General features: G+C 36.1%; 6 protein-coding genes across 6 annotated transcripts in view; 3 read left to right on the top strand and 3 right to left on the bottom strand.

Annotated features, from left to right (window-relative positions):
- LOC108218337 (tetraspanin-19-like) overlaps positions 1 to 25,311 on the bottom strand; it is a 44,420-nt gene that overhangs the window by 15,759 nt on the left and 3,350 nt on the right. The gene's annotated exons all lie outside the window — the stretch shown is intronic.
- On the top strand, positions 8,053 to 10,377 carry LOC108216387 (ethylene-responsive transcription factor ERF054). Its single transcript, XM_017389141.2, has one exon. It carries the CDS (start codon positions 8,639 to 8,641, stop codon positions 9,830 to 9,832), a length of 1,194 nt encoding a protein of 397 aa, XP_017244630.1. The 5' UTR covers positions 8,053 to 8,638; the 3' UTR covers positions 9,833 to 10,377.
- LOC108219463 (probable polyol transporter 4) lies at positions 14,496 to 17,331 on the top strand. The gene is made up of 2 exons (XM_017392929.2): positions 14,496 to 14,963; positions 15,486 to 17,331. Exons 1-2 carry the CDS (start codon positions 14,738 to 14,740, stop codon positions 16,853 to 16,855), a joined length of 1,596 nt encoding a protein of 531 aa, XP_017248418.1. The 5' UTR covers positions 14,496 to 14,737; the 3' UTR covers positions 16,856 to 17,331.
- LOC108218033 (lanC-like protein GCL2) lies at positions 17,580 to 20,001 on the bottom strand. The gene is made up of 6 exons (XM_017390954.2): positions 19,742 to 20,001; positions 19,487 to 19,665; positions 19,041 to 19,149; positions 18,812 to 18,928; positions 18,414 to 18,728; positions 17,580 to 18,106 (listed from the first exon to the last, which is right to left on the bottom strand). The coding sequence occupies exons 1-6, from the start codon at positions 19,919 to 19,921 to the stop codon at positions 17,768 to 17,770; spliced, it is 1,239 nt and encodes a 412-aa protein (XP_017246443.1). The 5' UTR covers positions 19,922 to 20,001; the 3' UTR covers positions 17,580 to 17,767.
- On the bottom strand, positions 20,433 to 22,716 carry LOC108217818 (lanC-like protein GCL2). Its single transcript, XM_017390707.2, has 6 exons — positions 22,429 to 22,716; positions 22,125 to 22,336; positions 21,676 to 21,784; positions 21,469 to 21,585; positions 21,069 to 21,383; positions 20,433 to 20,930 (listed from the first exon to the last, which is right to left on the bottom strand). The coding sequence occupies exons 1-6, from the start codon at positions 22,621 to 22,623 to the stop codon at positions 20,592 to 20,594; spliced, it is 1,287 nt and encodes a 428-aa protein (XP_017246196.1). The 5' UTR covers positions 22,624 to 22,716; the 3' UTR covers positions 20,433 to 20,591.
- LOC108218339 (clathrin light chain 1-like) lies at positions 23,507 to 25,149 on the top strand. Its single transcript, XM_017391248.2, has 3 exons — positions 23,507 to 23,846; positions 24,287 to 24,440; positions 24,524 to 25,149. The coding sequence occupies exons 1-3, from the start codon at positions 23,587 to 23,589 to the stop codon at positions 24,887 to 24,889; spliced, it is 780 nt and encodes a 259-aa protein (XP_017246737.1). The 5' UTR covers positions 23,507 to 23,586; the 3' UTR covers positions 24,890 to 25,149.

The raw sequence follows: 25,311 nt of genomic DNA, 5'->3' as shown, positions 1-25,311 counted from the left end.
TCTTGCGGGGTCAAAGAAAACGAATGTCCACTTTACCACCATTGCAATCTTATTCTTTTTATCTTTGTTTTTGAATTCGCTCCAATCATGACTTTGTATAAATCATACGTGGCTAGATATACATCAATCTTATTTTATTATAAATCAGATGTTCGACTTCACGCACACCAGTACACCACTCGCAAAATATCTGCAGACTGCAGGAGCCTGCTTCTTTCTTTACAAAACAACATATCAGTTTCTTTGACTTTGATTATTAATGCAGTTAAAGTAACGTTAATATTATTATTCTTACAAGTGATATTACTTTGAAAGAAAATAATTATTTGAAAATCGTTATGAAATATATGCATCATTATTTTGAAACAAAAATAATTATTTAAAAGTAATTATAAAATACATGCATTATGTGTCGTAAAAATAAATAGCTAAAGTTTTGATGAAGGATTTTTTCAGTAAAGTAAATAATACGAGTTTATGATGTTCCTTTTTTTTTTTCTGACGAAGTTTGTGATGTTCTAAAATTCAGAACTAATTACTTAAATAATCAGAAATTAATCAAAATAATTATACAGATATATTATATTCAAATTAATGAAAAGTCAATACTTAATTGATCAAATAGATAATTTTTGAAACAGAAGCAAATAGAGAATGGGTCGCTAATTTACAATTTGAATTCATGGTCGTATAAATGGAGAATTCAAAATAATCAGAAACTTTTAATTATATCAAAATATAGTTAATAATCTATAAAATATATTTAAAAAATTAATCATTTTTCAACAAATGAAAATGTTTAAAACAGAAGGAAATATAATTTAGACTGCACTACGTTTGTTTAGTATATATGTCACGTTCAAATATTAATTATTAAGAGTAGAAGTTTGAAACAATAATGAGAAAAGGTGAAAGACCGATGGATCACCGACACGTGCCGATTCCACCGACTGCCACAGACTTTCGCAGATTTTTAAATCGAGACGCTACTAAATTCTAACCTCTACACCGAAAGTGAGGCCCCCCTCGTTAATTTGTCTCAATATTTAAAGCATTAAAATATCATGCAGGAATCAATGATTGTTAATCGTGATTACTTCAACTAGTTATCACTAATCAAAAGCAGTAGTTATCCTGAAAGTCTTGTGACAGAAAAAACAGAAAAAAACAGTAGTTATCCTAATTGGGGTTAAAAATTGAGGTTAAATATTAGCCACTAATTTTTCATGTCAGTGAGATATTTATGTGGTTAAGCTTGTGGTGCCAAAATAAGTTTTGGATTAGAGTTTGCTAGTACCTTCACAGCGTCATAGTTGAATTTCAATATGACATGTGGCTCAGCGTAGAGGCTACTCAACCAAAATAAACCATAGTCTAAGAAGATGAACGAATAGCAGGTGGCCACGTATGGTAAGTAGACGAAAACAACTTTCTAAAAGCCTTGATAGTGGAATGACGAATAGAACGTTAGATTCATTCCTTTTTTTTTTTTACAGACGTTAGATTCATTCTTGATAATTCATTCATTATCACGGTTCTACGAGCGCATCGAATAATATTTTTAATTAATGCAATTCAACATCCAAGCTCATAACAAACCATCTGCTTAGGAGTGTTTAGGAATTAGGAGTCGCGTTAGAAATTATCGTGTTGTTAGAAAAAGAGTGAATAAGAAATTTGTTGTTTTATATTAAATAATATTTTGATATATATAATTTTAAATATAATTCATCCATTTTCCGTTAACTTTTTTAGTAAGACAAAAGGATTGGTAGGCATTTTAAGATTTTTATAAAATATAGCTTAATAAATTATTTTAATTTTCTTACAAAAAGAGAGTCTAAAATAAATTCCGAAACTATATTTTATAGGAATATTAATATACGTGTCAATGAGTGGAAAAATATTTTTGTCCCTTTGTTTTTAACAAGTAGCTGCGTCTGACTTATGCTTTCTTTGACCCGTTTGCGTAAATAAATAAAAATATTTTTAGGAAGTCGGAGCTTCTTTTTTTTCCAAACAATTTATTAACTTATTTACCCCAAACGTCTAGTCCATTCTTTTACTTGAAGTATTTTTTTTTTTTAAATTTGCTCATCTACTTTTTATTTTAAGAAATAGCTTTTTTTAAGTTTGTCTAAACGGTCTCATTATAAAAATATTGAAAGGATGGGGGGAATAATACTGAAAATGTTTGGTGAAATTTGATAGTGTAATCTTTGGCGACTTTTCGCGAAAATTCAAAATTAATTTTCTAAAAACACGTAGACATGTTTTTTAGAAACAGCTTCGGAAAGTGGTAACTATTTTCAAGTTTATTAAATATTCCTATAAAATATAGTTTCGGAATTTATTTTAGGTTAAAAAAACTATTTTCTCTTCGCAGGTCAACGTGTCATAAATTAGCCGCGTTGCGGAAAAATCACCTGTGAAAATTGTTTGGGTTGCTGAGGCGCACATTAGTTGAGGATTGTATTTTCAACATGATTAAAAGCACATAATGATACCTGACCCAAAAAAAACAAACACACGTTCTGATTAATTTGAAAAAAGAAGAAAAAAAGCAATTTTGATTTGTTAAATATATTTGTTAGCTATGTAAACTAAATATTGACAAGTTAATTCAATTGATAAGAAAGTAATTTTTCATCCTTTTGCTTAATGTGATATTTATTATAAATATATTAATATATTAATTTATAACAAATAAAAAATATTTATACATCAAATTCAAATTTGACCAAACAACTCCAGTCTTCCTGGAATTGAAATAATAAGAGTCGTGTGAGATCTAGAAGGCCAGTAAATGAAGAATTTATGTTTTAGTAAACGGTTCCTCCACCAAGGAATTCTCACCGTCAAGAGGGCTTAGACAGGGCGACCCCATTTCCCCTCTCCTTTTTAATTTAGTAGGTGAAGTGCTAAACTCAATGCTCACACAGGCTGCACTTCAAGGCAGTTTTAAAGGTATGACTGTAGGAAAAGGTACTCAGGACATCACTCATCTGCAGTTTGCAGATGACACGATAATCTTTCTAGATGGGAAGACAGATTCAGCTTGGGGAGTGAAGAGGGTGCTTCAAGTTTTTCAAATGCTATCAGGTCTTAAAATTAACTATAGCAAGAGTGAAATCTTCTCCTCAAGTTCAGTTGAAGCATCTTTGATAGAGTGTGCGTCAATCCTGGGATGTAAACTAGGACAGTGGCCGTTAATATATTTGGGAATGCCTGTAGGGACTTCTTCGAAAAAGGAATCCTTCTGGGAGCCAGTGTTATCCAAAATGAATCAAAAATTATCCAAATGGAAGGCTGAATCTCTTAACCAGGCAGGTAGGCTCACTCTTATCAAAGCTGTGATGGATAGCCTTCCTGTGTATTGGATGAATTTGCACTACATCCCAGCTGGAGTAGTGAAGAAAATGGAAAAAATTAGGAGAGACTTTCTGTGGGGGCATACAGGCACTAAGTTTCAGAAGGAAAAATGTCTTCACTTGTTATCTTGGGACAAAATGTGCAAACCAAAAACTCAAGGAGGACTGGGACTGAATCCCATCAGAACCAAAAATGTAGCCCTAATAGGTAAATGGTATTACAGATGGGACAAAGACAGGAGCAGCTCTTGGAATAAATGGATCAGATGTAAATACAATCTTTCAAAAAGCGTTAGCTTAACTGAGGCTACAAGCAAGAACTTGTCAGAAAGTATGAAAGCAATCAAGAAAGTGCAAGCTCACCCCTGGATGATGGAGAAATTGTCACAAACAAGTTTTGTTTGGAAGCTGCAAAATGGTAAATCCATTTTATTTTGGGAAGATATGTGGCTAGGCAATACTCCTCTGAAAGTCAAGTTTAAAAAGTTATACAGATTGTCGAATCATATAGAGATTTCAGTGGCAGAAATGTGCGAAGTTGGGAGAAGCACAACAGACTTTACTTCTAACGTCTTCTGGAATAGACCTCTCCGACCTTGGGAAATCAAAGAAGCTGAGGATTTGAAAGAAGTAGTAGACAGAGTCGATCTAAAGCCAGGAAAAGATGTGCTGATTTGGACGCACAGCAATAAAGAATATTCGGTTAAGGTTGCTTCCCAGTGTAACTTTGGAACACAATCAGTAAGTTGGGATTTCATTTGGAAATTGAAAGTACCTCACAAGATAAAAATTTTCCTTTGGAAGCTGCACTTAAGCATCCTCCCTACTAAGGTCCTACTATCTACCAGGAATATTATCCCAAATGACGTCTCATGGTGCCCATTATGCTCAACAGATAAAGAGACTATTCCTCATCTTTTCTGGAAGTGTAGTTATGCAAAAATGGTCTTGTCACAAATGTTCAGTTGGTGGCAAATTAATCCGATTCCTGAGGAAGAGATGTCAGTGATGAGTTTATGGAGTCAAGTCAGGCAATTTTCAATTAAGAAAGCCAAAATAACTTGGAGGGTCAGTGTAAGTGCTACTTTCTGGAGCATTTGGTTGGCAAGGAATCAAAAAATATTCAGGCAAACAGATATTCCAGTCCTTTCCCTTGTGGTTTATATAAAGCACCTTATTAAGGAGTGGTGCCTTGCTTTTAATCTGATTCATGGCAGCTCAGTTTCTTGGTGGAATGCTAATCCTATGGGGGTGCTTACTAGTTCAGGGAAAATTCAACTTCAGGATCTGTTGTCTGCTTCTGAGGACTTAGTGGGTTTTACGGATGGGACTTTCAAAGATAAAGGAGGCAAACATTTGGTGGGAATTGGAGGTACCATTGCGAATAAAGCTGGTGAAACTATATTCTCTTTCTCAGGTCCTTCTACTGCTAATAATCCGTTTGAAGCGGAATGGGAAGCTTTAGAATTTCTTCTAATCTCGTTTATAAATTCAGTCTGGAATGATCACCATATAGTAGTCTTCTCGGATAATCTTAAAGTTATTCAGAAAGCTCTGGAGATACTCACTGGAAATTGTAAGTTGGAAGGTAACTCTGTATGGGACTCGATCAAGCGGTTAAAAATTAGAATTAAGCACATTCCAGGGGATCTGAATTTTGATGCAGATTTTCTAGCCAAAAAAGGCTCGAGATCCATTAAGTTAATTAGCTCTTGGGCTGTCAAATAATTTTCCTCTCCAGCCCATTTGGTTACCCAGCCCTTTTAGTGCCCCAACCCTGGCTTTAACCTAAGGTTAACTTTTAAGTTTTCGAGGAGTTAACTCGGTTTACCCTCTTATCCCCTCTATTTAAACTCTTAGTTCCTTTTACTTTGCCTGCACTCAGTTAAAATATCTCAGTAAAATAAACAGTTCTTTTAAGTAAGATGGCAGATGTTGTGAATGTGGCTGCTCTTCCAAGGTGGAAAATGCCAAGGCGAGGTTGGGTTAAGATCAACGTGCATGGCTGTTTTTTTGTAGAAGCTTTGCCTAATGGAAATGTAACAGGCATAGGAATCGTCATAAGAAATAGTAGGGGAAGGATCTTGAGGATGTTAGCTGGGTCTCTTGAGATTCAAAACCAAAGGGAGAATGAGTTTTATGCACTTCTGGAGGGTTGCAAGCGTGCATTCATTGAAGACTGGGAGCATTTCATCCTGGAATCCGATCATGTGCAGGCGTGTTGGGTCTGGAACAACTCACGACTGGAAGGAGTGCACCCAGACCATGCTTATGTGGTGCAGCAACTTAATCAGCGAGAGGAGGATGAAAACTTTGATATGGAGGTTTCAGTTTGCGATGAAAATGCAAATGAGCTCGCAGCTTTCTTAGCAGATCATGGTGCAAGAAATTATAAGATGATGGTGGTAATAGCTCAGCCCTTTGGAAGGGTGTTTGACATCTGGAACCATGATATGGGCTTAGGTCCTGCAGACCCTAGATTCCAGGCTGTTGACGAAGAAGATATTGGTCTGGGGGCTGTTCAAAATGATGCGGAGGTTGTTGACCAGGAAGCTATGAAGGAAGTAGAAGGTTTTGGTCTGCCAGGGGGTGATGGTGGTTTGGTGAACGCAGAAGGCGAGACGGTCGAAATCATTGAAATCCAGGATTGAATCTCTCCAGCATGCAGATGGTTTTCCCGAAGTGGTCTATAGTTAGGGTTATAATTATCTATTAGTTGGGTTTGCATGAGCTCGTATGGGGGAATGTGTTTTGGGGGCTGGGGCAATTTTCCTAGGTAGTAAAGTTCAAAAGTGAATGGGTTTTTAGCTGATTGGGAAGTTAGTTTTTCAAGAAAGCTGTTATGCTAGCTCCCAGTGAGCATAGTTCTTGGTTTCTCCCCATGTACTCAAATATTTATAATATATCTGCTCCTTTTGCTTTTCAAAAAAAAAAGTAAATGAAGAAAATACAATAAATGGAAAGCCGTGTGAGCCAGCTATCTAGTGGGTGTTTGGCAATCCCGGCTTATGGCTTATTTATAAGAAAAAGTGGGCTTCGGTTTTTTTCGGAGCGTTTGGATGATAGAAAGAAGTGCTTAAAATGGTGCTAAAGAAGCCAAGAAAAAAAGCTAGGAAACCTAGCTTTTTTTTGATTTGGAGCTTCTTTTCAACTTATAAGTCACGGGTATCCAAACACTTTTAATAATTTATAAGTTTAAGCCAACTTTTCATTTATAATTCACTTCTTTACTTTAAGCAATAAGTCACTCCTTTTAAGACCAGCCAAACGGCCCCCTAATGTTTTCCTTCTTCAACTCATGATCATCATAAATAGGAGTAGCTCAATTTCACTAACTCGAAAGGATAAATTATAAAACTAAATTTAGTAGAGATATTTTACCACAATAATTTTCTTATCACAAAGAGATTTTATAAGAGCATACTCCAACCATCTAAAACATTGGGTCATTTGTTAAATCTGGATAGATGATTCTGGATGACTGGAAATCTGGATGAATAGTTAATCTGAATTTCTGAATGAATAATTGTTATTTGTTAATAATTATTTAAATTTATGGATGGTGATAATTTTAAATATATTCCTATAAATGACTAACGTTATATTTGTAGAAGCCTTCTTTCAGTTCTGTATTCATTTTTATTAATAAAAAATTTATTCTCTTGTTCATTCATAACTTTTTCCATCATTTTAATTTACATATTAATAAAACATAAATTAAAAAGGGTTATAAGAAAATTGGTAAATTTGACATCTTAAAAAAATATTTATATATTCAATAACAAACAAGTATATGAAAAAACACTATTCAAATGATTTTGAAAAGGGAAAAAATGTGGCAGTAATTATTATTGTTATCAAAGAGAGAAGTGGAGTAGAGCAGGATTATTAGCTGGACGATTGAGTGAGGGTAAGCTAGGCTCTGTAGTCCAGCGCTTTTCTTGTATCGTCCAGTTGAAATAACTGCTAAACAAATGATCTTAACGGGACGAGGTTCTGAGTGAGCCAGCAATCCACTCATTCACTTGTTATCAAATGGGACCTTAGCTAAAAGCTGAGTTGCCAACCTCCTATGGATGGCTAAATTTGTCGAACCTCTACAGGTCTGTAAAAAATCTGTAGGAAGATTGCACATCATTTATTACCATATTAAATTGATATATTCTATTTTAACAATCTAAAATATTAATAACATATTATTTTTAAATTATAATCAACTAATATAGTTAATACCATTGAAGCAAAATGTCTTATATGTTCAGCAAATTTTACATAAAGTCTTATAGGTCCTATTTAGCCAACGATTATAGCCAACGCCGTTGGAAATGCTCTTATCTGTAATAACTTATAATTTTACAAAAATCGTAAAAATAGACATAAGTCAGATTTTGCGCAAACAAGTATTACCTGCATATTCTGAAAACTTTATATGAAACATAAATTTCAATGCAATTTTTTAAAATTCCGAAATTAAGTTCGAGTCGACTAGCATTATATCAATTCAAATATTTTACGAGTTCGAAACGATCCCGTCGGCATAAAAAATAAGACATGAAACTTTGACCTATTTAGGCGCCTTTTGTTCTCAAGCAATGGCTATTGCTCAACTAACCCTTGCACAAACGTCCTCATGATAAATATGAGGAAAGGAACCAGAAGCCAAAACCTTGACCAAACTTAAAGCCACAGGTCAGAACAACAATACATTCCAACAACGATGTTTCTACACTCTTGTAAATATCTAACCCCTCCCCCACTCAACAAAAACTAAAATGAGTTGCTGGCATGCCATATCTTTTACTGGCCTCTTATAAACCCACCTCTATTCTCAAATCTACACTACACAAAAACAGAGTCCTCTGCTTTTACAGCTCTTTCTGATTCTGTTCCACTCTCACGACGCCAACAAAATACAAACTGTTCATATCAGACTCTTAGCCATTCGGAATCTCGCCTTCTTCCCTTGAAGCCGCTCGCTCTCTTACGCTTATCTAACACCTCTAGTAATCTTCATCACATATTTCAGATGGGTTACTACTTTTTCATTTCATTCTAAAAAAATTTCGAAAATTTTGCTCTGTTTTTTAGCACTCCCGGCCTTTCAAATGACTCTTTTTTTAAATTTTCGATTGAATTTATTTCCGGGTGCTAGATTTTGATCATTTGTTTTCTTTAGAAAATTTTCCATTCATTTTTTGTTCAAGAACTTGAATTTAAATCCTTTTTTAGAAAACAGAGAGCGAGCGGCTGATTTTCTTGGCTAAATCATGTCTGGTAACGCGAAAAAAGTCACGGGTGAATCTCAGATGGATCATGGCAGCAACCAAGACTTCGATTACACTAGCTTAGAAGGTAGACAATGGAAGACAGTTTTTGAAGAAGCTTCCATGTCAACTATTACTACTGATAGGCCTTTTAAGCGCCAACACTCATTTCAATCCTCCTCTTCTTCAGCTTCCTCTTTTCCAACAACATCAACACCGCAATCTTCAAGGCTTTTCCCTTTTGCCTTCGACGACAACGGGTCTCAGCAGTCGATGGAAAGCCTGCAGAAGTATCGGACTAGTCCTCTTCCGATACTCCCTGCACAGAATCATCACCAGCAGCACCATCACCAGCAGCAGCAGCAAATGATATCGTTTGCTCCGAACCACCAGGGCTTCCCCCCTTATTTTTCGGGAGACCTGGCGCAGTATCAGCAGCAGCAGCTGTTTCAGTACTGGACTAATGAATTAAACTTAAGTCCAAGAGGAAGAATGATGATGATCAATAGGCTCGGCCAAAATACGAATAGGAACTCTATGTTCAGGCCTCCAACTCAACCAGTCACACAAACTAAGCTCTACAGGGGAGTAAGACAAAGGCACTGGGGAAAATGGGTAGCTGAAATTCGCCTGCCTCGCAACAGGACTCGTCTCTGGCTTGGCACGTTCGACACTGCAGAGGACGCTGCCATGGCCTATGATCGCGAGGCCTTTAAGCTGCGAGGTGAGAACGCTAGGCTCAACTTCCCCGAACATTACCTAAATAAAAATAAACCAAAATCTCCTGATTCTTCGTCACAAGCTCCTGAGCCGCCTCAACAGCTCCCTGAACCCCCTTCATCTTCAGAACTTGCACCAAGTATCGAATTAGGTGACAACAGTCTGACGGATGACTCGGGGTTCGGGTCGAGTGAGGTGACCACAGGAGGTGAGGCCAATGTTGTTAGCTCCTCAGTGTCATCTGAACTTGTTTGGGGAGGTGTTGGAGAAGATTGGTTCAATGCAGTTGCAGAAGGTTGGGGTCCAGGCAGTGCTGTTTGGGATGATTTAGACACTAGCAACAATCTCTTGTTGCCTTCCAATTATTCTTTTGGAAATCCTCAAAATCAAGAACCTCATAGTTCTGATCCTCAAGACCACAACATTTTTTCGGCCTTTTCATCTCATTCTTCTTCTTATCCTACCGATCCTTTTTAAACCAAGCACGGAACTCCACTTCGAGCAGAGTTCCGTGTTGGCAGAGGTCTCGAGTCCGACTCCTCAATTCTAAGGAGCTAAGGTTGTATATAATCGCCTTAGCTTCCTTCTTTCACTTGTTGCTGATTTTTGTAGCAACTTTTGAACCTCTCTCTCATTCTTCTTTTTCCCTTTCATTTCAGCTCATAAACATTCTTATCTATCTTTTTTACTTTTAAATTTCTACCTCCACTGATGCAAAAAGAAGGTTGCCTATTTCAGACCCTTTTTGCATTAGTAACTAGTTAATTTACATGTATTAGGAGATGTAGAGTTTGTTTCAGCTGGGATAATTTGCATTAGTGTTGTAGTTAAGATTAATTATGTGTAGAGACTAGGACAGATTGGTAAGGAAACAGTTTTGTGATTTCCTTAACCAAACTGCCAGTCAATTGCCAGCCATCTCAAAGCTCTGGGTTTTATCTGCATAGATGGAAAATATAAGTAGCTCTTCTGTTGTATATATTGTGCTTGCGGTGTTTATGGCATTGTTATGTTTATCTGAATTATTTTTCTTATATTTTTTAATTAACGATATTTGCATCGTAAAGAAGTAAAGACTAAAGAAGCAAGAGAGACACTCAGACTGTATGCCTGGTTTTAAGCCATTTTCGATTGTAAGTTGAAAATATATGTTTGTGTAATAAATTAGAAATCGATTTAAAATTAGAAATATTAGAAATGAACGACTTAAATTCATAAGTTAGTTTGGGATATTTTTTCAGTAATATAATTTTTCTAAATTCTCAATATTCTGAAAAAGTCATTTTTAAGTCATAAGTCATAAGTTAAAACTAAGCTAAACGAGCTGACAATCATAGCGAATGAAATTATGTTTACCGGATGTTACGTTTGGAAGTAGTTTAATAGTTCCACTACTTGGCTCCACTAAAAATATCTTACCTAGAAAGATTAATAAACTCACAACGGAAAGAAAGTTAGAGAGGTCAGTTACTTGAGATTATTGTAATTCCATTTTAAGTAATCACGTAGTGTTGAATTATGTAATATTCTTTGGCATATCTATGTCTGAGGAGTTGATTAACATATCTATATGGAGATGTATATTATTAACAAATGAACAAATCAATGACTTTTGTGTTTGTATATACTATATATTAACAAAAGGATGTTGACACCCAATAGCCGTCCCTCTATGTAAATTAGTAAGCTGGAGTGCTAATTAATTTATTTTGAGGCACTAATGCCATGACATTGACGTCAAGGACCACACTATAGTCTATATATGTTAAATAATTGTAGTAACCACCCTAAGTATTTTTATATCAGAAAAGTATAATGGTTAAAGAACTAAATTCAACAAGCCAGATAGAAATAAAATTGTACAAAATTTGGAAAAGATAATCAACAACATCGCTGAAAGTATCATAAATAAGTTTCTACTGTTGAAATAAGCAAAATGAGCCAAAACTCATGTAGGAATAGGCAACATCAACAAGAGGGCTGGAGGCACTACTCTAAGGCCAAAGGCCTCGACTACATTTTATGCCTGAAATTTTGAAGTAAATAAATTATTTGTAAGATTCATTTTATCGAAACAAAGGGCTGAACTTTATATCAGCTTGGCTGCTGTATATACAGGAGAATGTCCATGCCGTGATATTTTCTTGACCACTGCCCTAATATTAAGATCATATGTAACATTTTTGGCCTAATTTCTTTAAAATTTATATGTTAAATTAAAAACAAACTGCAATCACACGAATCTTTTGACTTAATTTAAAATAATTTATAGTCGGTTTAATTTAAAATAATTTACAGTCGCTCAAACCGAAGAAGTTAATTACATTTAACCAGTAGTATTTGGATAATTTGGTTTATAAATTATTTAAACAATTTTACCAGTTAAGTATTGATATTGTAAATTCATAAACCATAATAATATTTTTCTGTCCCATTTAAACTGATATATGACTCTTTTATCACTTTTAAAATAATAATAATTATATTTAATAAAAATTCCAAGTATTTTATCAATTTAAATTTAGATTCTCAATTTTTATTAATATAAATATATAAAAATAATTATATCAAATATAAAATTTTGTACATCTTAAAATTTAAAACATAATTAAAATGAGGCGGGGAAGTAACAATATAATAAGTGTAATATATTTGAATCACAAACATTCTTGCAACAGCGAAGCTGCCGGCTTGTGCGTTTCGCTATGTATGGGCTGTCGGCTGAATACTTTTATGCAGATCACGCGGAAAAAAGACAATCTTACCTTAAACTAGGCCCAACAGGGGAGGGCCGCAAAAGCAAATCGAACCCGACCCGAATGGATATAAGAATAAGAAGCGGAATTGGGGAAGAAGACAGAAATGGATTTATATAAACACACAAGACAGGACAGGATTGGATAAGGATAGGATGACGATGAGCAGTGGTGACTGGTGACGGCAGTTTCAGGTGGGGAGAAAGAGGTAAAAAATTTAAAAGTATACTCCTACTTTAGAGCATCTCCAAGGGTCTTATTTATATTTGTTAGCTATAATATGATATATAAATAATCATCTAAAATTATACCTAAGAGGTTCTAGTTTCACTCCAATGGTATTATGTATAATTATATTATCTAAAATTATACATAACAAATGTAGCAACCCTAATTTTAGTTATCTATATTTTTTTTGCTAAGGGATCATGGTTGACGTGTAGAATTTTTACCTATTGTCTAAAATGTGCCACATAGATGCCATGTAGGTGCCACATAAACACTTTTACCTAAGAGGTCTAATGCCTTGGAGTTGCTCTTATAAGAGTATATTAAATTGCGTGTCCATCTCCCAATATATATGTGGGAAGTAAAAAATTACACCCTCTGTCCCAACAAACCATGGAAAGAGGGAATAGAAAACTACACCTCTGTCCAACATGCTTTACGTTAATATTGTAATTTCATTATAAGTTTGAATAAAAATTTAATATTTAAAATTTTATTAAAAAAAATAAATATTAAGAAAATGTTATACAATTATATTTTATAAAAATTTAACAAAGGTGCAAACGGTGAACGTTAATACAATAATATGACACGCGGAGGGAGTATCATCTTGTGTGGACTTTTAGCAGGTTTAAGAGCATCTCCAGCAGTGTCTTAGTGTCTTTCTTATAAATATTATAAAATATTGGATCCTAATGATTTAGGACAAGATTTTGTATTTCAACTCCAACAATGATCCTTATAATTCATTCCTTATTATTATAATAATAATAAATTTGGAAAGAGATTGATAAAAGATGGAAGAAAGAGAGAGAAAATAAGTTACAATAAGAGAGAGAAATGATTTTTTTATTAAAGAAATCAAATAAGGCATGGCTAGTGGTGCCTTATTAATAAGGCATGGAAGGAGGATCCTAGTGATTTAAGGCACCTCTAAGATACTGCTGGAGCACTAATTTATGTCACATTCCTTATAATTGGACTTAGGACCTGAAATAGGGAAGCTGCTGGAGTTGCTCTTTGTGCCTTATTTTTTTTTACTGAAAATAGTAAATAAACCAGGCCCAACAGGCTGACCCAAAAACTATAGGTAAAAAGGGCACCTAAAAGCCCAATAATAATCCAATAATTTTTGAGTTGCTTGAGTAGTTTGTCACTAGCTTGAAGCCTTGAACCGTGAGAGAAGTGGCAGGACATATGTATCAGGTATTTCATATTTGGCATGTAAATCTCCTTTTTGCGGGATAATTTTCTTTTTAAATTCAGAATTTAATCAAATAATATAATTAAAGAGTAATGAAAAGAATAGTTTCGAAAGCCAGGAAACTCAAAATTTAATATAAATTTTAAAATTTGAAATGATATTCACAATTTTATAAATTCTACTCTAAATTAAAAGATAGTAGTGGAAAACTGAATTTCAAAAGTTTAAATTTAGTAAAGTTGAAATTTCATTAATATATGATGTTATTTGATAAGAATTATAGAGAATCTTTTAAGTTTTATATAAACACAATCATTTGAATTTAGCAGTATATCACTGTATTATTAAAAATAATGATATTACGAGATTTATTACCTTTAATTTTCTATGAGTTGATAAATTTGTTAGATTTTTCCCCATGTTTAAACATAAGTCTAAGTGATTATATTTGACCTCAGGTATTCTTTATAAAATCCGAATTATCTCTAGATTCAAATATATAAGTTGATTAATACTTACAAAAAAATATATTAGTTTTTTTTAGTAACCAAAAAAATATATTAGTTGATTAACAATAATAAGATAATTTTATTTTTATAATATAATATAATTTGAATACCTGAACTTACTTGACAAAAATATTTTCAGTCATTTGATATTAAATAAAACAAAAATAATGAGAATAATCTAATAAAGTTTTGTCCTATATTGAAAGTAGACTAATTTGAATAACAACTTTGTTGGCAGGTTGATTTTCCAACTGATAATTTACCTCCAAAATTACTTGATAAACAATCGATCTCTGCATGTTTGAACTTTCTTGAAAATGTCACATATTACCATTCAACGATCAACACACATATAAAGTATAAACAGCTGTTGCTTAGAAAGCTCCTTGTGGTCTAATTAAAGTACAAGGTCAAGAACGTGTGATAACAAGTTAACACCACATAATTACCACTTGATTGGTCATTTAAACTTTCTTAATTCTTACTACAGTACAAATTATAAAACCCCACTTGCAACTAAAACTTTGGTCCACTTTTATTTCAGATCTAAGAAAGAGTACTAACAAGTGTTGATGAGGTTCTTGTCTGAAAGTTTAAAATAGACCAATTTAGAAACCCATCAGTAAAGATCTGAACTTTTCTTGATTCTGGTCCAGAACAGAAGAATCTGTCAGTAATCAGAGAGATGGGCTTGGTGGGTCTCCAAGAAAATGGGAATGGTGAGATGGGCTTGGTCAGTGGTGCCAAGAATAAGTATAAAAGAATGGATTCTGAGCTCACAGATTTTGATGATGACATTGATGAAGCTACTCAACATCATCATATTCAGCTGGAGAGGAGCAAGACTACCAGGAAATATGTTTTTGCCTGTGCTGTTTTTGCTTCTCTTAATTCTGTGCTTCTTGGCTATGGTAAAAAGTCTCTCTTTCTCTCTCTATATATGCAATATACTCAATATATGTTTCCTTAGTAAATGATCAGAACTTGTAGCCTCTTTGTTTTCAGGGTTTTGCATGTTAGATCTATAATTTTGACCTCATGTGTTTGAAGTCAATATTTTTGTGACAAATGTGTGTTGTTTTTCTTGATTTTGGATTTTGAGATTATATCCTTTCATATGTTGAATTTTCCATACTTCATCTAGAAATTGGAGAAGTTCTTGGCTTCGATAAATTAGTTCATGCATTCAAAACTCAAAAGGGATTCTTGGCATGTAAGCTCTATAATTAAAATTACTTACAGTATTCATTTACAATACCAAAATTTTAATACTTAGAATAGAATGATTAAGTTAAAAAATCGTCTACCAGTTAAAGGCCATTAGTTACCAACATTAGGGAAAATGTGGATGTGAAATTTACACAATTTCTCTGTCTACACCACTAGACAATGTATTTTACCATTCTCAGTAGTTAAATATCCTTGTTTGGCAGATGTTGGTGTCATGAGTGGAGCTATCCTATTTATTCAAGAAGATTTGAAAATAACAGAGGTCCAACAAGAAATCCTTGTTGGTTCTCTGAGTGTCGTTTCAATCTTTGGTAGTTTACTTGGTGGAAGAGCATCAGATTCCTTAGGTAGAAAATGGACAATGGGGTTGGCTGCAGTTATCTTTCAAGCTGGTGCAGCTATTATGACCTTCGCTAATTCGTTTGAGGTTCTAATGCTTGGAAGACTATTGGCTGGAATTGGTATTGGCTTTGGAGTCATGATCGCTCCTGTTTACATTGCAGAGATATCTCCATCCATTGCTAGAGGCTCCTTCACATCTTTCCCGGAGATCTTTATAAATCTTGGAATCCTCCTTGGGTATGTATCTAACTACGCGTTTTCAGGCCTTCCAGCACATACAAACTGGAGGATAATGCTTGCTGTGGGAATTCTTCCTTCCATCTTCATAGCAGGGGCTCTGTTTATCATACCCGAGTCACCAAGGTGGTTAATTATGCAGAATAGAACCGATGAAGCAAAATTGGTGCTAATAAATACGAATGAAACTGATGCAGAAGTGGAGGAGAGGCTTGCTGAAATACAAACAGCTGCAGGGACTACAAATGGAGAGAAATATGAAGAAAAAGCTGTCTGGCGTGAACTGTTGAGTCCTTCCCCTGCCCTCAGGCGCATGCTGATTACGGGATTTGGCATTCAGTGTTTCCAACAGATTACTGGAATTGATGCAACTGTATACTATAGCCCCGAGATTCTCAAAAGTGCCGGCATTGAGGACAACACAAAAGTTCTTGCTGCAACTGTTGCTGTAGGAGTCTCAAAGACTGTGTTTATACTTGTCGCCATTATACTTATTGACAGGGTAGGAAGAAAGCCACTTCTTTATGTTAGCACAATAGGTATGACCATATGTTTGTTTACTTTAGGCCTCAGTCTATCTTTACTAGGAGAAGGGTCCGGGTCTCTCGGCATTGCCCTGTCGCTTGTAGCTGTTTGTGGGAATGTAGCTTTCTTTTCCGTGGGAATTGGCCCTGTCTGTTGGGTTTTGACATCTGAAATCTTCCCTCTAAGACTGCGCGCTCAAGCAGCAGCACTCGGGGCAGTGGGAAATAGAGTCTGCAGCGGCCTAATTGCCATGTCATTCCTTTCAGTCTCCCGTGCAATTACCGTGGGTGGAACATTTTTCATCTTTTCAGTAATTTCAGCCCTGTCAGTTGTTTTTGTCTACACCCTTGTTCCTGAAACAAAAGGCAAATCTCTGGAGCAAATCGAGTTGCTATTTCATAAAGAACATGATAGGCAACGAGGCGAAGTGGAGCTCGGAGATGTTGAGCACCTTGTTGCAAGCAAATAGTCTCTCTACTATAGTGCTGAAATGCTCAGAGCTACTAGCTTACTATATAATCCAATATATCAAATGGAGATGCCTATTCAGATTAGAACATTGCCGGTATTCACATTCCTGGGATGGCTAGAGAAAGCTTCATTAGAACGAGAATTGTTCATATTATGGCGGCATTTGCAATCTGGCTGCTATACTGGTAACTCATAGACCTGAAGTTTAAGGTGAAAATGCTGAATGCCATTGTCTCTTCCTTGGTGATTTGTCAAGTTCCACATTACATAAGCAAATGATATCATATCTGAAACCATAGTGGAGTACGTATTTTTTTTGTTGCCTCGGCAGATTTTACAGAACATAATCAATATATATTACCGATACTTTCATCAATTGTAATTGGTTTGGGGGCTGAAATGCACAATTGGAGTGTTTTGGTTGAAATGAAATAAAATTGAGAGCAGAATAGTAGTCACCTATATTTTAAATAATTTATTGTTATGAGTATTATTTTTATCTTCATATGATCTAGCTCAACACATTCAGCTTAGCACTTGCATCAGATCACACTTTCCTGATGTGCTAGAAAAGTCTGGCGACAAAATATGGTTGTTTCTAAGGATGCCAAGGTTATGTTTGTGCTCAAAGTGAGCTTGAGTGCTGACAGTGACAGGCCTGAAAGCACAATTTCAGCAGAGTTTATTGCAGACTTTTTAGTCATTCAAATGAAATGAGAATGTGTAGATAAATCTTTGAAGTTTTATATTGAATGAAGAACCTCATTTAAAGATTCTTCACTTGCGGTAGCCAGCTTATTACAAAAGTTAAACAGAAGAAAAATAAAAAAAACAGCCAGTGCATAAATTGATAACAAACATTACCATTCAGAGAAAACGAGTTTAATTCACTTCACTTTTGCAAGCTTTCTTAAAGTTCATAAGCTGGAAATTTGGCCTCAGTTGGCTGTACCATGTCCAGAAAAAGATACGGCAGGCCACCAAGTCCTTCAAAAAGCGAGTATGGGGCATCTCCTCCATGCATTTCTCCTGATGAAATAAGCTTGTGAGATCTATCAAGTAAATATGATGCAAATGCTTTGGACCGGTAGAGGAACTCCTTTTGCTTTGTCAGTTGGTAAAGTGACAAGAATACATAAGCGTTTCCACTGATACCATGGCAAATGCCGACCCTTCTGAGTAGACCTCGTTTCCAGACGACCTCTGCCGCATCTATGGCTGCTTCCAGAAATTTCTCTTCTTCAAAAACCTGGTTATTTGTTTGCAGACTAAGTTAAAAAATTGGGAGGCATCCAATTCTAGAAAATTGCTCTGGCATCACTAACCTAATGAGATTCCACTATCATGACAGCTTAATCTGTGCTCTTAAAACATTGCAGCTAAGAACAAAATTTCGGATTGTTATGAGGAACATGCTCGAACTTTGTCCTTACTTCACTCTTGGTGATATTACCGCACAATTCAAATTGGATCAAGATAATAAAAGCATATAGCAACATAAGAAGTATATCATGGTATTCTACTTTACTTCATAGATAATAAATTAGCAGTTCTACCTGAGCTGCCTTGACTAGTGTAAGTGCAACACCAGGAGCTCCACGGCACCATTGCACAAGAACATCATTTTCATCATCTTCGGCTGCAGGATAGTTCCCGCTAGTAAACCTATTATTAACCATATACTTAAGAGTGGCCTTAACATCCTCCCGTTCATCTGGCTTTAGTTCTAGCTCCATCAAGACATTCATGATTCCTGCTAGACCATGGGCTGTGCCCCAGAACTTCTGACCCCTGAATTCATACATCAGCGGGCACCTATCCTTGGACCCCATTTTTCTCCCATTTGCTATAATTTCATTAGCAACCACACCCTGTCACAGTTGCACAAAACAAATAATCCTCACACCTAATCTTCCGCTTCATGATTTTAAAAATAATTAAGGTTACAGGTTACCATGAGGGCAGAAGGAATAGTATCCTTGCCTATATGCTTATTAAGATATAAGCATGACCATAGAAATCCCGCTCTCCCGCGAAATAATTCATCAGAGAGGTCTTTTGGCAGCTCAATCTGTTTAAATAAATCGATCAAAGAAAGTTAATGTCAAGAAAAATAAAAAAAATTAAAGAAAGCACACTCCAAATAATAGTGCAAGTACAACACAGTTCAAGATGCTAGGTACCTCCTTGAACTTGGTCAAGTAATAACCAAGCATCTCATTGTCTTCCATATGCTTAGATATAACAGCACCAAGTGCACAAACCCCAGCTCGTGCGAAAAATGTCACATGGCTACCATTAACAACCCATAAAAAACACCCTCAATCAAGATAAAATCATAATAATATCCGAGTACCCTTTACTTTCTTGTTCAGTTGCATAATAATAATTATTCATGCTTGTCAATCTGAACAATTACGAGATGACACGCTCATATACAGGGCCAGGGCGGAACCACTGTTAAGTGACCAATTCTCCTAAAATCTCCTAAAATCTCGGGGTACTCCGATACCAGGTTAAGTGACCAACTTAACCAATTCTCGAGGAGGACTTACTAGGATCATATTATATTCTAACGACTACGATTTCGATACAGAGTGAGACAGGTAAACAGATAAACAAAGGGTACCTAGATTCGGAAGAAGCAGAGTCGCAAGCCTTAACAATCTGAGAAGAGAGCTCCAGGTCATTCCTATTATTAGTAACCTGATAACATTTGAAGAGCAAAAAGGCAGTTCCAAGTGTTCCTGTATAAAGACTAAAGTCTTGGACATTTTGCCTGCTAGATCCCCATGTCTCAGCCACCACCTAATCAATCCACAAACAAATAATACACTTTAAATATACATATATAAACAAAGCAAACAAGGGTTCAATTTTTTACAGTTTCTTTGAGGTCCAAAGCAGCTCGCTTGAGCCTCTCAGAAAACGAGTCATAACGCATGCTCAGAAGGCGCATCAGCGATTCTTCACTTCCTTGAGCTACAGCTTCTTCCTCTTCCTCTTCCCCATTTATTTCAGCTACGAAATCCGGCATATTGTTAGGAAAATATCGATCAGCCATCGTCTTGTTTCTCAGGTTTTGATCAGTTGAGATCAGCTCAACTATGTATTGTTACAAAATAAACTAAGATGTGACGATGCAAAGACGTGATTGTTTTGTTCTTGACATGTGTATCTAAGACTGGTATGCATGTGTAATAATCTAGACTGGCTGCTACAACAGTTGATGTACACTAATCCTCGTATCCACGCTTACACGTGGCATGCACTAAGCTCCTGTAATGACACTTGGCTGCTCACATTTCTTCTGATTTCTTTCCCAACTCATTTCATCATATTTTCAGTTGTTTTTAACTTTTAATTGATGGACAGAATGTGAGGCTTATAAGTTAAAATTTAGTCAAGTATTTACTTAAAAGTCATTTTTACACCGTTTCTGACTTATAAGTCCGGAAACTGGACTTTTATAAGTCCGGAAACTGGACTTTTAAGCCCGGCACCCTGTGTCAATCATGACTCTCCACAGCAATGCTCTTATTTACTCTTAGGTATACTATTCCAGAAGGAACACATTCAGAAAAAGTTGTTATACATAAAACATCCAGCTGAGTTCAAAAGCCTTAAACACATTCAGTTGTATTCAAAAGCTACAAGCAGAACACTACAACTTCAAAAGGACGACCACAACACTTAAGTTCAGTATACACATTACATTTGCTGGCTATTTCTTCTTATAGTTCATAGCCTGGAAACTTTGCCTCAGTTGGCTCTACCATGTCCAGGAAAAGATATGCCATGCCACCAAGTCCTTCGTATAGCGAGTACGGAGTGTCGCCACCATGCATTTCTCCTGATGATATAAGCTTGTGAGCTCTGTCGAGTAGAAATGCTGCAAATGCTTTGGCCCGGTAGAGGAATTCCATTTTCATTGTCAACTGGTAAAGCGACAAGAACACATAAGTATTTCCACTGATACCATGGCAGATGCCGACCTTTTTTAGCAGACCACGGTTCCACACAACCTCTGCCGCGTCTACGGCTGCTTCCAAGAACTCTTTATCTCCAAATACCTGGTAATTAATTTGTTGGACATCAGCAGACTATATTAGACTACATTATAACTGTCAGTTTATAGAAAATTTCTCTTCAGTAAATTTTTTTCTGCCGAATTCTGGTTTACTTTATTGAAAGTAAATTAGGTGTGGTACCTGTGCTGCTTTGACTAGTGTAAGTGCAATCCCAGGAGCCCCATGACACCAATGCACAAGAACATCTTTGTCATCTTTATCAACTGCAGGATAGTTCCCACTTGGTAACCTGTTATTAACCATGTACTTGAGAGTGGCCTTAACATCCTCACGCTCATCAGGCTTTAGTTCTAGATCCATTAAGACGTGCATGATTCCTGCCAAACCATGGGCAGTACCCCAGTACTTCTGACCCTTGAACTCATACATTAGCGGGCAACTATCTTTGGAACCCATTTTCCTCCCTTTTGCAATAAGTTCATCAGCAACCACTCGCTGTCACATTCTCACAACAAAATAAATTAATGATCACCAGTCCTCACATTGGAATAAAACCAAAATTTTACTACGAGAGCCTTACCATGTGCGCGGAAGGGATTGTACCCTCGCCTATATGCTTATTTAAAAATAAACATGCCCAGAGGAACCCTGCTCTCCCAAACAGTAAGTCATCAGGGAGGTCTTTTGTCAGCTCAATCTGCGCTTGAATAGCAGCTGTTCAGTTACATAAATTGCACTCCCAACACAAAAAATAGTGGCACCACAACAAAGTCAATATTCTAAGTACCTCTTTGAACTTCGTTAAGTAGTAATCAAGCATCTTACTGTCCTTCATATGCTTAGAGATCACAGCACCTAAAGCATAAACCCCAGCTCGCCCAAAAAAGGTCACATCCCTACGTTACATAGTAAAGTATTAACATCCATATGTTTCCAACTCACCCGAGACTCATGAAAAAGGATAATACTTCAAATATTTCGTTTGGTTGGGAGGAAGCAAATTAAGGCAGAATATGAAGAAATTTGTATTAATTTGCAGCTACCTCGATTCCAATAATAATCATATGCATTTAAACAGCGAGAGGGAGGGAGGGAGGGAGGGGGGGAGAGAGAGAGAGAGAGAGGGAGAGGGAGAGAGAGAGAGAGAGAGAGGGAGAGGGAGAGGGAGAGAGAGATCAGAGAGGGAGAGGGAGGGAGGGAGAGAGAGAGAGAGAGAGAGAGAGAGAGAGAGAGTACCCAGGGTGGGGAGAAGCCGAGTCACAAGTCTTAAGAATCCTTTCAGAAGCAGCGTCACAAGCCTTAACAATCTGAAAAGCGAGCTCCAAATCATTCCTATTGTTGGTAACTTGATACGATTTAAACAGCAAAAGGGCCGTCCCAAGAGTTCCCGTATAAACAGTAAAGTCCTGCACATCTTGCCTGCTAAATCCCCAAGTCTCAATCACCACCTATGCAATTCAAAACCCACAAGCATAGTCATAAACTCATCACCTATTTACACTCACAAGCATACAACATAATAAAAACGAACAGTTATTACCGTTTCTTTAAGGTCCAAAGCAGCTCGCTTGAGTTTCTCAGAAAAGGAGTGATAAGGCATCGAAAGAAGGCGCATCAGTGATTCTTCACTTCCCTGAGCTACCACTCCTTCTCCTTCACCGTCTGTTACACCTGTCTCCGCCGGCGTTTCATCCACGAAATCCGGCATATTATTCTTAAAATATCGATCAGCCATTTTTTTTTTAATCTCCAACTCTGATCAATCAGCTATAGCCTGTACATAATGTGGTCGTGTGTGTAATATACAGAAGTACACTAAACTCTTCTCCAGCGGACACGTGGTGTCTACCGTCTACGTGTCTTCGTATCACGAGCCAAGTATATACTAAGCTATCCGCTTTATATACAATAAAAATTTTATCGACCGAAAACAATAATAAGCACAAATGTTTTGAATGCAATATAATTAGTAATATTTAGATATACTTGTCAATTCTGTTTTTTCTTGGATCATATAATTACACATATACAGTCTTTTTATATGTTGTAAAAAGTGGTAATTAAAAAAATTCAAGAAACAATAACTAGTCAAAGATCCATTGAATTTATCGAATATTAATCAGACTGATTGGAGATTAATCATAGATTTAATTATTTCGACGAGATACCGAATATGATGATTAATCACCAATTTTTAGAACAGAGGGTATAAATATGAATCCTTAGTGACGACTTGCTAATAAAAATAAATATTAAATTCTTGTATGTACTCCATCTACTTTAATTTATATATCCATTTTTTTCAAATAAAATATTATTTTCACTTCAATTTTCAAAATTAATATAATATACTCCATTACTTAAAAGATAATAAAATATTTATATTTCTATTTTCAAAATCAATTATAAAGCATTGTTCAGTATAAATTATGTCGTCTGGTTTCGACTTCCGATCTAAACCCATATAGCTTGGTAGAAAATATATAATTTAAAACATATACCTCTAGCATTCCTTTGACATAAATAGTTACCACTTTTATCGGCAAACTTTTGGCATTTGAACAGATCGAGATTTGCAAGTGTTTTCCTACCAAAACTCTGTTAACTTAATTGCACTACCCATTCTGATCTGAATCCAAGAAAACCAGATTTACATGCACATGCATACTCACATTACACTAGAATTTATATCAAGGGAATGGAGGGATTTGATGATGCATCTGTGAGCACTGAAGAAGTAGGCACCGTAGAAGAGTCCGAGGCTACAGGTGTTGCTGCTGATGATGATGATCAAGCCTCTCCCTCGCCTTTCGAATCATCTGGTTCCCCTCCTGCTGCAGAACCTATTAATCCAGGAGCTGGTACCATGGGAATCTTCACTTCTCCTAATGATGGCCCGCTGCTCCCTGATCCGAGTCGTATGCAGGAGGAAAGCTCTGCATTTCGTGAGTGGCGTAGGTGAGTGAGTTACTTCTTCGTATTTACATACACATACAGTTCTTTCGATCTGATGAAATGTAATTAGATCATGTGTTAGAATATAACATGATCCTGATAAGCCCTTCTCCTAACACTTTAAGTTTTTAGGAGAATAGGTCACTTTACATGGTTTCAGAACTCGGGCTAATACCTTGAGGTTTTAGGAGAATTAGTTACTTAACTCTTCCACATTTGATATTCCAAATTGTATATGCTATGTGGTATGCTTCTCACTAAAGCAGTGTTGATTGCAATTGTAGCTAAATAGTTCACAGCCTACTCACCTATGTTCCACAATATGTTCTGGAATCAGAATTAGTAATGCCAAATTTGCCTTAGATGATGTGTTTAGTTTTCATTATGCATTTACCTGTTACCTCCAAGTCAGCTATATTTCACAAGTTACTGGTTTTGGGTAGGCAAAACGCTATATATCTCGAGGAAAAGGAAAAGAAGGAGAAGGAAATGAGGAATGAGATCATCAGAGAAGCTGATGAGTATAAGAAAGCGTTTACTGAGAAAAGGAAGGTCAACTGTGAGACGAATAAGACTCATAACAGAGAAAGAGAGAAGGTAAAATTTGCGAATATCCAATTTCTTTTTCTACTACTGTGTTCTTTCATATTTCAGGCAGTATACAATTTGTGTCAAGACAGATATACCTTGCCAATCAAGAGAAATTCCACAAGGAATGTCACCAACAGTACTGGAAAGCAATAGCAGAGATCATCCCTCGCGAGGTTGCTACTGTTAAAAGACGAGGAAAGAAGGAAGATGAAAAGAAAACCTCAATAGTGGTCATACAAGGACCAAAGCCTGGGAAACCAACTGATGTCTCCAGAATGCGGCATTTGCTTTTGAAGCTGAAGCAAAATCCTCCGCCTCATATGCTCCCCCCTGCAAAAGATGAAAAAGACGCTAAGGATGGGAAAGATACAAAGGATGGGAGTAAACCTGGTTCGCCTTCCAAAGATGCAGCTGCTAAAGGCACTCCTGATGAATCTAAAGCTGCTGCATCTTAGGCAACTGAAGGTAAGCACAGAATCAGAATCCGGGCCAACTGCAAAATGGACAGACATTGCATGTTTCTCATTGCCCTCTAAAGTATACTATCCATAAATAGCATTTTATACCTCGCTTAGCATCATATATGGAATAAAGAGTAATTAGCCAATCAGGCCCTGATGCTTAACCAGCACCCCAGACTGGAATACCTATTTTCTAGTATCAACCTTTCAATGCAGTTTTGATGCTTATACAGGGATATTTTTTAAGGGGAGCCCTTTTAGTTCAAAATGTTAAATTTTTTGCCTAAATGCAGAACTTAGGATTACAACTTTGAGCATGGACGCACCCATATCAAATTTTCTACAAGTTAAAGCAGAACGTAGTTAAGATATTGTAAGTTTTGATTTGCCTTATCCTGGCCAGAATTTTCCAAATC

The sequence above is a fragment of the Daucus carota genome, chromosome 4 (genome assembly GCF_001625215.2).
Source record: "Daucus carota subsp. sativus chromosome 4, DH1 v3.0, whole genome shotgun sequence".
NCBI lineage: Eukaryota > Viridiplantae > Streptophyta > Magnoliopsida > Apiales > Apiaceae > Daucus > Daucus carota.
This window is presented reverse-complemented; position numbering and strand designations above follow the sequence as displayed.